General features: G+C 45.9%; 1 protein-coding gene across 1 annotated transcript in view; it reads left to right on the top strand.

The window, feature by feature from the left end:
* The window catches only part of USP32 (ubiquitin specific peptidase 32), a 249,919-nt gene that overhangs the window by 213,064 nt on the left and 23,621 nt on the right, over nucleotides 1–13,234 (top strand). Inside the window, exons 19-24 of the mRNA XM_056865259.1 lie at nucleotides 1,797–1,871; nucleotides 2,710–2,848; nucleotides 4,180–4,285; nucleotides 5,387–5,560; nucleotides 6,663–6,837; nucleotides 12,239–12,390. Coding sequence (XP_056721237.1) covers nucleotides 1,797–1,871; nucleotides 2,710–2,848; nucleotides 4,180–4,285; nucleotides 5,387–5,560; nucleotides 6,663–6,837; nucleotides 12,239–12,390 — 821 coding nt within the window. The remainder of the gene's footprint in view (nucleotides 1–1,796; nucleotides 1,872–2,709; nucleotides 2,849–4,179; nucleotides 4,286–5,386; nucleotides 5,561–6,662; nucleotides 6,838–12,238; nucleotides 12,391–13,234) is intronic.

Raw genomic sequence — 13,234 nt, forward strand, 5'->3', positions numbered from 1 at the left:
GGCTTGAGGCTGGGAGAGGCCAGCTCCCTACAGAACCTCTGTTGAATTTCAGGGAACAGCCGGGTCAGTCTGCCAAAGAACAGCTAGATTCGAGTCCAGTAGCACCTTAAAGGCCAACAAGATTTTCACGGTATGAGCTTTTGAGAGTCAAAGCTCCCTTTGTAAGATACCATGAAGGGAGCTTTGAGTCTCGAAAGCTTGTGTGTGTGTGAAGTGCTGTCAAGTCACAGCCAGCTTATGGCAACCCAGTAGGGTTTTCAAGGCAATAGACTAACAGGTGGTTTGCCATTGCCTGCCTCTGCATAATGACCCTGGTATTGCTCGGTATTTCTTTGAAATGTGGTGTTGGAGGATAGTGTTATGGATACTGTGGACTGCCAAAAAAAAACCAAATCAGTGGGTTATAGATCAAATCAAGCCTGAACTGTCCCTAGAAGCTAAAATGACTAAACAGAGGCTGTCATACTTTGGTCACATTTTGAGAAGGCAAGAGTCACTGGAAAAGACAATTGTCCTAGGGAAAGTTGAAAGCAACAGGAAAAGAGGAAGACCCAACAAGAGATGGATTGACTCTATAAAGGAAGCCATGGCCCTCAGTTTGTAAGATCAGAGCAAGGCAGTTAAGGATAGTATGTTTTGGAGGACATTGATTCATAGAGTGGCCATGAGTCGGAAGAGACTTGACGGCACTTAACACACACACATTCCTCGACGGTCTCCCATCCAAGTACTAACCAGGACCGACCCTGCTTAGCTTGTGAGAAATCTTCTTGGTCTTTAAGGTGCTCCTGGACTCAAATCTTGTCCCTCTGTAGGCATCTGTTGACAATCAGGCTTCAGTGATTGGGAGTGGTATACACCTGCTCTTGGCTCTTTTACTCTTTTGACTAAATCTCCTTATCATTTGTCCTCCCCTTCTAGCCTCAGTTTGTAATAGGTATCTCCACCACACGCACCTTCTAGCCTCAGTTTGTAATAGGTATCCCCACCACACGCACATACCTGCTGCTTCTAACCATGCATCAGCCAACAATGTATTTGGCTTGTGGAAGCTAATGCCACAATTAATTAGTCTTTGCGGTGTCACCGGATTCTTTGTTGTTGCTGCTGCAACAGACCCACAAGGCCGCCCCTCTGGATTGTGCAAAGGAGTTCTTTGGATATAGTAAGGATGGGCGCCTTCAAAAAAAAAAAAGCATGTCCCTTTTTCTTAACATGTGGCTTGAGGTTGTTTAATCAGCCTCCAGGTAACTACTTTTTAGAAGTTAAAGAAATTGGGCTCCTTTTCCCATTTCTTTGTGGGAGGAACATGTGGGTCTCCAGATGATAACTGGGATTAGGAAGGGGAAGGGCAGGGAGAGGGTTGCGATGGGCCACCTGGAAGCAGGAACACAAACTAAGGGAATTGGTTGGGCAAAGGGAGGCCAGGAGGAAGGAATGGAGTGTAAGTCATCCTACATTTTCACCAGTTGCTTGCCTTCAAAACCTTGATTTCTGCATGAACTTTCTATTAGGGCTGCAGCTGAGCTGTCATTGGAGTCTGTAGTGACTCCAATACAGGAGTCTGTAGTGACTCCTTTAATTTCATAGGAGGTTTTTTGTTGTTGTTGCTTGTGAGCATTTTTCAGAGTTAGGGCATAGAAACCCTAGTGACTTTGCAGCTCAGCTCCAGTTCAGAAACATTCTTGTCCATGAAAGTTTCTTGGGGACTGGAAAGGGCCCCCTGTAGCTTTTTGTAGGTCGTTCTGCAGCCATGTTCTGGTTTTTAAACTTTTTGTGTGGTGTATCTCTTTCAGTCCGAAACAAAGACATGAGCTGGCCGGAGGAGATGTCCTTTATAGCAAACAGCAGTAAAATTGACCGGCACAAGGGTAAGAGTTGACCAGAAAGAAATCGGCGGTTAAGGTCTGGTTGACATACACATCTGCAGCTCAGAGGTAGAATGGACGGTGCCACTGCAGACTGCAAGTGGGGAATCATATTTCTGAATGCTTGACAGGAGGACTCGTTTTTTCTAGCCCAGCCTGGTCTTTACTAGCGTATACTTTTTTTACTTGTTTACTTTAAAATGCAACATGGGAGAGAATTTGGAAAATGGCCTCTCCCAACCTGCTGTCTAAAATGGTACAGTCCATTCACCTTGCCGTTCTGGTACATGTGTAGACCAGCTCAGCATGTTTGATCGGGGGGGGGGGGGGCGGGTTTGTAGCCCTTTTAGTAGGGTCAGTTGAAAGCAGGGAGTGGGCTGGTACCTGTGCTGCTCAGCCAACTTCAGACCGTCGGTACCACTCTCATCTTCCCTTCTGGCTCCATGGCACTATTGATGTGGTTACCTATGTGCATGCATGCCACAGATCCAATTCAAGCCACTGTGTGCATGTCAGCATGGCAGAGCATACATGTCACCAGTTGGAGGGAAGAGAGTGGCACACACATGGGTGCACATGGCCACTCGAGGAGGTCTTCCCTGCAGCCTTTGCCTGTACATATGTCATACTTCCGGGTATGGGCTTGTTCTGTCCAAAACAGAGTTACAGATTTTGGCAACACTGAGACGCCAGCGTTTTATGGTTCATCTGTGGAGGGCCATAGAGATGAGTCTGTCAGCCTGTGGTGCTTGTGTGTCCACCCCGAACCTCTTCCATTCCCCCAATTCCTGTCTCGTGGCCAAATGCTCCCTCGCCAGCTCTGCTTTTTCACTCTTTCCAGTCCCTACCGAAAAGGGCGCCACTGGCTTGAGCAACCTCGGGAACACCTGCTTCATGAATTCCAGCATCCAGTGTGTCAGCAACACGCAGCCCCTCACACAGTATTTCATCTCAGGCAGACACCTCTATGAGCTGAACAGGTAAGGAACCTTGTGGTGTAGTGCTTAAGAGCGGTGGTTTGGAGCGGTGGAGTCTGATCTGGAGAACCGGGTTTGATTGCCCACTCCTCCACATGAGCGGCGGAGGCTAATCTGGTGAACTGGATTTATTTCTCCACTCCTACACATGAAGCCAGCTGGGGGACCTTGGGCTAGTCACAGTCTCTCAGCCCCACCTATCTCACAGGGTGTCTGTTGTGGGGAAGGGAAGGTGATTGTAAGCCGGTTTGATTCTTCCTTAAGTGGTAAGAGAAAGTCGGCATATAAAAACCAACTCTTCTTCTTGTCACGACAATCCAAAGCCCCAAAGGATCGGGAGATTTTATCGAATGGGTTTGTTCACTGGAGATGATAAGCCGCCTTTCTGCCACAATGGGCCATTCAAGGTGGCTCGCAGTACGTATATTTATGCGCATGTAAATGCAAACACACAAGAAACGCATGTTAACCCATGATGAAAAGTGAGGTTGGGTAGACTGTAAGGAGGATGGCTCCAGGCAGGCAGGACAAGGGGCTCTCGGTTTCTGAGATCGTATCCTGAAAGGATGTGTTGAAACACCACAAAAATATACACTAAATATCAATTGAGAGACAACACCTTAATTAGTTAACCAAAAAAATGCCTTGGTAAATATGCCTTCCTCTGGTTCTGGAAGCTGGCTTGTCAGCTCAGAGGAGTGCTTTGTTTCCTTAGTGCAGTCCTGCACAGGCTTAAGTGATAGAATGCTGGCTTGTACACACCTTCAGACTAGGGGGGAGGTAATTACATATGTTTTTAATGCTTGTACAATTTTTTAAAAAACCTCTACACATAATAAAAACACAAAGAAACTAATGTAGCCCTTCCCTGATGTTCTAGTTCTCAGTGTGCAGGGGGGCTTTTGATATGGCGAGTCTCTCTTCCTCCCTCTCCCCCCCTTTTTAAAATGACCATTTCCAGTTCTCCTGGTGATTGAAGAGGTACACTGGAATTTTACCATCTTGTTCTGTAGAACAGTCTCCCCGGGGAGATGCAACTGGACCCTCACTTTTGATCTTTAGGAGGCAGCTGAAGACATTTTTACTTAGCACAGCATTTGATGAAAGCAGTTCTAAACTGTGATTTTCAAATTTTGGTTGTATGTTTGTTTTTTTGTACTCTATTTAATGTATACAATGTAAGCTGCCTTGAGCTCTGTACTTAAGAAAAGTGGCCAATAAATGTATAAGTAAATACATAGTATATAGATTGGTTCTTTGTGTCTTTCTGTTCCTTGCTTGAAAAATGCAGCTCATAACTAACGGGCTTTATTACATTCTCTTGCAAATTCTAGGACTAACCCGATAGGTATGAAGGGGCACATGGCCAAGTGCTACGGAGATCTAATTCAAGAGCTGTGGAGTGGAACTCAAAAGAACATTGCTCCCTTGAAATTGCGGGTGAGAGTTTTTTGTGATTCACAGGCAGCAAATGGTGAAACTGGAGACTCTTCTTCCCCCGCCACCCAATTGTTCACATTCTAGTTTTAATTCTAGAAACCTGTTATCGAAACAGCTCTTACATTATGCAGCAATCAAAATACTTTGAAGCTGCTTTAACTGTCATTCTAACAAGAAGAAAATGGGATTGTGGTGCAGGTCAGAGTGGAATGTACCACTTCAGATTCAAAGCTTTGGGGGGAAAGCATTTTTGAATTGGCCTTGAATTTTATCGTGGTTGAATTGCAGAAAATGGGGCAGCTGAGCAACTGGGCTGTTTAGCCTGGAAAGAAGATGGTTAAGGGGAGACATGATAGAGGTCTATAAAATTATGCATGGTTTGGAGAGAGTGGACAGGGAGAAGCTTTTCTCCCTCTCTCATAATACCAGAACATGGGGTCATCTGCTGAAGCTGGAAGGTGAGAGATTCAAAACAGATAAAAGGAAATATTTCTTTACACAGCGCATAGTTAAATTGTGGAACTCCCTGCCCCAGGATGTGGTGATGCCTGCCAACTTGGAAGGCTTTAAGAGGGGAGTGGACATGTTCATGGAGGAGAGGGCTATTCATGGCTACTAGTCAAAATGGATACTAGTCATGATGCATACCTGTTCTCTCCAGGATCAGAGGAGCATGCCCATTATATTAGGTGCTCTGGATCACAGGCAGGATAATGCTGCTGCAGTCATCTTGTTTGTGGGCTTCCTAGAGGCACCTGATTGGCCACTGTGTGAACAGACTGCTGGACTTGATGGGCCTTGGTCTGATCCAGCAGGGCTTTTCTTATGTTCTTATGAAGGATAGGGCTATCCATGGCAACTAGTCAAAATGAATACTAGTCATGATGCATGGCTATTCTCTCCAGGATCAGAGGAGCATGCCTATTATATTAGGTGCTTTGGAACTGAGGCAGGATAATGCTGCTGCAGCCGTCTTGTTTGTGGGCTTCCTAGAGGCACCTGGTTGGCCACTGTGTGAACAGACTGCTGGACTTGATGTCTGGTCCAGCAGGGCTTTTCTTATGTTCTTATGACCTTGGTTGTGTGTGCTTCACTTTGCAGTGGACGATCGCTAAATATGCGCCCAGGTTTAACGGTTTCCAGCAGCAAGACTCACAAGAGCTCCTGGCTTTTCTCTTGGATGGTCTTCATGAGGATCTGAACAGAGTTCACGACAAGCCATATGTAGAACTGAAAGACAGCGACGGCCGGCCAGATTGGGAAGTAGCGGCAGAGGTACATGGCTGCAGAGTTGTGGCGTAAGCCTTCTCCAGCTTCTCAGCCGCAGCCTTCTCTGTATCATTTAAGGAAACTCGTCAAGAGTTAAGAGTTCTTTTTAGCTGCATTAATAAGGGTGTTAAATATCAGGTCTGACCCTAGATTTTTGCGTGTCCCTGGGCAACCAGAAGCAGAACGCACAAAGCTGTTGGAGGAGGGAGCACAGGGACATTTTTGGTCTTATTGGGATCATCCCCCCAAAATCACAAAGCACTTTGTCTGCTTTTGAGTTCACAAGAGCTTTGGTGTCAGGCCTGAAAGTCAGCAAAATCTAAAATGGGGGGTGGGGGGCAGGGGCAGGGGGAGAAGGGAGAAAGAGAAGAGAGCTGGCACATGTGATAGTAACCCCAGTCTGCAGCTTTAAGATGAGATAGTGGAGACTAAAGTTAGATTATGCCTCTTGCATTTTTTTTAAAAAACCTCTGGTTGTAGCAAGGCATGCTGGATTACAGAAGCAACGGAGACTCCCCCCCCCCCACACACCAAAGGAAATACAAATGCAAGCCATTATTCAGATCTTTCGCTGGAGATCTGACTTGGCTAGTTTTCTGTGTGCAGGACTGATTTCTTTAGGTCTGAAGGAACACTCAGCTAGGTGGGCCCCCCATCTATAGTTTCCCTACCCAGGCACTACATGACCCTCCCCCCCCCACTTTTCTCCCCCAGCAAGACCCAGGCCCATCTTGCTGTGGGCAAATGACTAGGTTGCTGTCAATCTGGGGCACCCATTTTTACCCATGTCTCCTTTTTTAAAAAGTTGCTGACATCCAGCGTGGTGTAGTGGTTAAGAGCAGTGGACTCTAATCTGGAGAACCAGGTTTGATTCCCCACTCCTCCACATGCAACCTGCTGGGTGACCTAGGGCCAGTCACAGTTCTCACAGAACTCTCTCAGCCCCACCTACCTCACAAGGTGCCTGTTGTGGGGAGGAGAAGGAAAGGCGATTGTAAGCTGCTTTGAGACTCCTTAAAGGTAGAGAAAAGCGGGGTATATAAACCAACTCTTCTTCTTCTCACTGGACTGAACAACTCTCTGCCCGGCCCTTCTCTCTCTCTTCCAGGCCTGGGAAAACCATCTTCGAAGGAACCGTTCCATCGTAGTGGACCTCTTCCACGGGCAGCTGCGGTCTCAAGTGAAGTGCAAGACCTGCGGGCACATCAGCGTCCGCTTCGACCCTTTTAATTTTTTATCTTTGCCCCTCCCGATGGACAGCTACATGCACTTAGAGATTACAGGTGATTACAGTCAAATGGTGAAACCCAGTTGCTTAAGTGCTGGGCCCTGTGTTGTTCAACATCTTTATAAATGATTTGGATGAAGGAATAGAGGGGATGCTTATTAAATTTGCAGATGATACTAAATTGGGAGGGGTAGCAAATACAGTAGAAGACAGAGCCAAGATGCAGGATGATCTTGACAGGTTGGAGAAATGGGCTAGAACTAATAAAATGCACTTCAACAAAGACAAATGTAAAGTTCTGCATTTAGGTAGGAAAAATCAAATGCATAATTATAGGATGGCGGAGACTTGTTTGAGCAGTAGTGTGTGGGAAAAGGATCTTGGGGTCTTAGTAGACCAAACACTGAACATGAGTCAGCAGTGTGATGCTGTAACTAAAAAGGCAAATGCAGTCTTGGGCTGCATCAACAGAAGTATAGTGTCCAGATCACGCAAAGTGATGGTATCGCTTTACTCTGCTCTGGTTAGACCTCACCTAGAGTATTGTGTTCTGTTTTGGGCACCACAATTTAAGAAAGATGTAGACAAGCTGGAGCCCCGTGGCACAGTGTGTTAAGCTGCAGTACTGCAGTCACAAGCTCTGGTAGTTGTGAATTTCCTGCATTGTGCAGGGGGTTGGACTTGATGGCCCTGGTGGTCCCTTCCAACTCTATGATTCTAAGTGTTAGGAATTGCCATGCTGGTAGGACAATTGGGGGGCAATTGGAAGATTTCTCCTTCCCACCGTTGTGCAAGACAGCTCAGTATTTTTTCACACGCATAGTTAAATTGTGGAACCCCTTGCCCCAGGATGTGGTGATTGCTGCCAGCTTGGAGGGCTTTAAGAGGGGAGTGGACATGTTCATGGAGGAAAGGGGTATTCCTCCCCTCTGAGGCATAGCCTCGGTACGAGAGGATATCTATTCATCCACCAAGGAAGATGTCCCTTCTAAGGTACCACATCTCCTTACCTCAGTGAGATGGCCTCCGTCCCCATTATTATATTATTCTTTGGTGTTGTAACCCTACCCTTTACTCTCTTGCACTCTTTGTGTACCAAATAAGAACTGAGTGCCGAAGTTCCTCGCCCTGCAGCTATCTGCTGCTAATTCACATAGATATTCAAGTTGCTCAGTACTCCAACTGGATGGAGAGAATTATTCTGCCAAGATAACAAGATTTTATACTCACCCCACAGATCCCCAGTCATGATCCACAGGCTAAGAGCCACATCTATGCCACATCTATGGCAGGCATCTTCAGAGGAGTAACACTGAAGGACAGTGTCTCTCAGTGTCAAGTGTGTAGGAAGAGTAATGTATAGTCAGAAAGGGGTTGGGTTTGAGCTGAATCATTGTCCTGCAAAAACCAATGAACTCTGACCGTGAAAGCCTTCGACAATAATGGAAGACTTCAACTTCCCTCATATTGATTGGATAAATGCATGCTCCAGTCAAGCCAAAGAGATAAAAATTTTAGACATCCTAAATGACTGTGCCCTCAAACAGTTGGTCATAGACCCAACCAGAGGGGAGGCGATCCTGGATTTACTACTCTGTGGTAATGCCAGTAGTGCGGGATGTGGATGTAGTTGAGCCAGTTGGCAATAGTGATCACAATGGCATCAAATTTAATTTATATGCAAGTGGGAAAGTGACTGGGAAATCTCACAATTACCTTTGACTTTAAAAGAGGGAACTTCTCTAAAATGAGAAAACTGATAAAGAGGAAGTTGAAAGGAACAGTTAGGAGCGTTAAATCTCTTGAAAAGGCTTGGGGGTTACTCAGGTCCACATTACTAGAGGCTCAGCTAGCTTGTATACCGCAGATCAGGAAAGGTAGTAATAAGTCCAAGAGGTCACCACCATGGCTAACGGGTAAGGTGAAGGAAGCAATTAGAGAAAAAAAGTCTGCCTTCAGAGACTGGAAGGTTTGCCCAAATGAGGCGAACAGAAGCAAACACAAACTTGCACAAAGGAAATGCAAACAGATAATTAGAGATGCAAAAAAGATTTTGAGGGGCATATTGCTAAACACATCAAAACAAACAATAAGAAATTCTTTGTAGGAAACCAGCTAGGGAAGCGGTTGGACCATTAGATGACAATGGGAGTAAAGGAACTCTAAGTGAGGATAAAGCGATTGCTGAAAAACTAAATGAATTCTTCTCTGTTGAAGATACAGGGCGGATTCCTTCTCCTGAACAGAGATTTTGGAGAGGGGAAAATGAGGAACTGAGGCAAATAGTGGTAACAAGGCAGGAAGTCCTAGAACGTCTATACAAACTGCAAACTAACAAGTCACAGGGACCAGACGGTATTCATCCTAGAGTTCTTCAAGAACTGAAATGGGAAATTGCTGAACTTCTAACAAATATATGTAATACGTCCCTTAGATCAGCCTCTGTACCAGAGGACTGGAGAATGGTCAATGTAACACCCATTTATAAAAAAAATTCCAGGGGGACCCAGGAAATTACAGGCCAGTTAGCTTAACGTCTGTTCTGGGTAAATTGGTGGAAAGCATTATTAAAGATAGAATTGTCAAGAATATAGAAGGGTAAGGTCTGCTGGGCAAAACCCAACATGGCTTCTGTAAGGGTAGGTCCTGTCTCACTAACCTCTTAGAGTTTTTTGAAAGCGTCAATAAGCATGTGGACAGGAATGAGCCTGTGGATATTGTGTATTTGGATTTCCAAAAAGCTTTTGTCAAAGTCCCCCACCAAAGACTGCTAAGCAAACTTCATAGTCACAGGAGAAGAGGACAAGTCCTCTTATGGATTGAGAGCTGGCTGAAAAATAGGAAGCAGAGAGTAGGAATCAATGGTCAGTTCTCACAATGGTGGGATGTGAGCAGTGGGGTGCCTCAGGGATCTCTGTTGGGACTGGTGCTTTTCAACCTGTTCATCAATGACCTGGGGTTGGGGTTAAACAGTCAAGTAGCTAAGTTGCAGATGACACCAAATTATTTAGGGTGGTTAAAACAAAATCAGAGTGTGAAGAGCTCCAGAAGGATCTCTACATACTGGAAGAATGGGCATTAAAATGGCAAATGAGTTTCAATGTAAGTGAAACTCATTGCATATTGAGTTTCAATGCATATTGGGGCAAAAAATCCCAACTTCACATATATACTGATGGATCTGTGCTGGCAGCGACAGACCAAGAAAGGGATCTTGGGGTGGTAGTGGATAGTTCAATGAAGATGTCAACCCAGTGTGCAGCTGCTGTAAAAAGGGGAAATTCCATGCTGGCCTTAATTAGACAAGGAATAGAGAATAAAACTGCTGATATCATATTGCCCTTGTACAAATCTATAGTGAGACCACACTTGGAATAGTATGTACAGTTCTGGTCACCACACCTAAAAAAGGATATTACAGAGCTTGAGAAGGTGCAGAAAAGAGCAACCAAAATGATTAGGGGACTAGAGCAACTGTCCTATGGGGAGTGGTTAGGACGCTTAGGGCTGTTTAGCTTGGAAAGAAGGCGGCTGAGGGGAGACATGATAGAGGTCTATAAAATTATGCATGGTTTGGAGAGAGTGGACAGGGAGAAGATTTTCTCCCTCTCCCATAATACTAGAACACGGGGTCATCTGCTAAAGCTGGAGGGTGAGAGATTCAAAACAGATAAAAGGAAGTATTTTTTCACGCGCATAGTTAAATTGTGGAACCCCCTGCCCCAGGATGTGGTGATGGCTGCCAGCTTGGAGGGCTTTAAGAGGGGAGTGGACATGTTCATGGAGGAAAGGGGTATTCATGGCTATTAGTTGGAATGGATGCTGGTCATGGTGCATACCTGTTCTCTCTGGTATCAGAGGAGCATGCCTATTATTTTGGGTGTGGTGGAACACGGGCAGGATGGTGCTGCTGCAGTCGTCTTGTTTGTGGCTTCCGAGAGGCACCTGGTTGGCCACTGTGTGAACAGACTGCTGGGCTTGATGGGCCTTGGTCTGATCCAGCTGTAAGCACCTGTCCCCGTGGTAATCCCATAAACAACATCCACAGACGAGTAGTCCAAAAGAGAGTTGATTTATTAGAAAACCTACAGGTATACAGAGCTAACAGGTAAATTGGCACGAATGAGAACTACAGGCACGTCCTAAGGCCTATATGGAAGAGCATTGGTCATATCAGATAGTGGTGGCAGCCATGGCAACCACCCTCCCTACGAGAGCAGTTCCCACAGTGTTAGCGAAAGGAATTTGACAGTTAACAAGCCTGGCCTTGGGACGCACCTGGTGGAACCAAAACATACACAGTCTGGCTGTCTCAGCAGAGAGCAGGCCTGACACCAGCAGGGCCTTTCTTATATTCTTATATTCTAAGCCCTACCTGCCCCACCTGGCTTGGAGCCTCGTAATTGTGGTGCTCTTGGGAGGTGCTTCAGGGGCCTCCAAAGTGCCATGCAACTGCCGGGACAAGCAACCCTCCCGCAGCTCCAAGCATGAGTGCCAGGGAGGGTCTACATTTCATGGGTGGCTCTCTGAGCCCCTCAACAGCACAAGATGGGTGCACTCATGCTCCAGCCCTGCTGAGCTTGGGGGTGGGGGAGGAATTGTCCCTGACTTCAGGCTATGCTTGTTTTCAGGGATGCGCCAAACACTCAACATGACCTGGTGGGCACTGTTTTGGAAAGCACCAGTTTTTGCAAGATACGGATCGAGGCCTTCCTGATTCACAACGCACAGTGCAATCCTAAACAGATTGAAGCCTTTTTAGGCTCACTGACTTCAATGGATTTAGAAGGGTGTAGCTTGTGTTAGGATTGCACTGTCAGTCTCCTGTCCTCTGCCTGCCCTGTGTGTTGTCTGACATGCCTGTGTGTGTGTGTGAGAGAGAGAGAGAGAGCGCTCAAATACGTGTGTGTGTTTCTTGCAAATGGCAGTATGAAATTGTTACAGTAGTGTCATGAAACGTACAGTAACATTTAGGAAGAGAGGAGTGAAAAGAATGTCAGCTACGGATTCGTTATCGATTGCCAAAAATGTGAGGCGTGCTTTGTACAGTCTCTGAAAAGAAATTCTTCCAGGTTTTATTCAGACTGGCTTCCACCCCTTCGGTACATACCAAAAGAAACGCTCAGGTCAATAGTGCAAATTTCAGATACTTGCATATTTGACCTTGGTAGGGATTGTGAGGACAGATACTGAAAAGACCTGCTGATTTTTTTCTTGGTGTGTTTTGGATCATGAGGGTTAGCTTTTTTTAACTAAAACCTGACATCGTGGCAGGATTATCACAGGTTCGATCCATAGAGTACCACTGCCTTGATATAATTTTCCATTACAATTGGATAAGTGGGGAACAGGCGCTCGCTAATCTCATAGAAATAACAGACCTGCCCCGTTTTGTTCTTTCATTTTCTTTTTTAAAGTGTGCCTTTCCCCCCACCCTTCTCTTCTTGCTCCCTAAGTAATTAAGCTAGACGGTACGACCCCGGTTCGGTATGGACTGAGGCTGAACATGGACGAAAAGTACACCGGCTTGAAAAAGCAGCTGAGTGACCTTTGCGGGCTGAAGCCGGAGCAGATCCTCCTGGCGGAAGTTCTCAACTCAAACATCAAGGTGACGTCACAGCTCTTTGCTTGCAAGTCGGGATGCTAAAAATAATTAATCACACTTCATTCCCCCTTTTTAAAGCGTGTAGTGGTTGATGGGTAGCCAGTGGCCGTTAAATCTAGGGGAAAGGAAAATAATTAATTTTTCAAAAAATCAAAACCAAATGAGGAATGAATGTCAATGTTTTAGGAAGCACTGATGTGTTGGGGAGAAAGGAGATTGTGGATTCTGACATGGGAGCTTTTTCAGACATTTCACAAACCTTTCTTTAAGGAGAACAGGGAGTTGGTTAGGGGCTCTGATCTTAGAGTTTGGGCAAACTGGGATGAAGTGCCACGTCAGAAATATGTTTTATTATTTATCTCATTAAAACATTTAAATCCTGCCTTTTCCCCGCCCCTGAGGTACTCAAGGCAGCTGATGCAAACATATGTCCAAACTAGTGTAGAAACGGTATTCCGTGCATGAAAAAGAGGCACAGGGCATCATATCATAGTCTGTCGAAGGCTCTTCTAAAAAGCGCTTCCTTGCACAGCTGTCTGTGCTGGGGAGGGGCTGTGGTTCAGTGGCAGAGCCTCTGCTTGGCCTGCAGAAGGTCCCAGGTTCAATTCCTGGCATCTCCACTTAAAGGGACTAGGCAAGTAGGTGATGTGAAAGACCTCTGCCTGAGACCCTGGAGAGCTGCTGTCTGTCTGAGTAGACAATACTGACTTTGATGGACCAAGGGTCTGATTCAGTAGAAGGCAGCTTCAAGTGTATGTGTCCCCACAGTACTCAGAGCCCCTTTCATTGCCTTGTGCCCTCGGGCTTTCCCCTTGACAACAGTTGCTGGGACCACCTTAGGCTGAAA

Source organism: Euleptes europaea, chromosome 19 (genome assembly GCF_029931775.1).
Source record: "Euleptes europaea isolate rEulEur1 chromosome 19, rEulEur1.hap1, whole genome shotgun sequence".
NCBI classification, from domain to species: Eukaryota; Metazoa; Chordata; class Lepidosauria; order Squamata; family Sphaerodactylidae; genus Euleptes; species Euleptes europaea.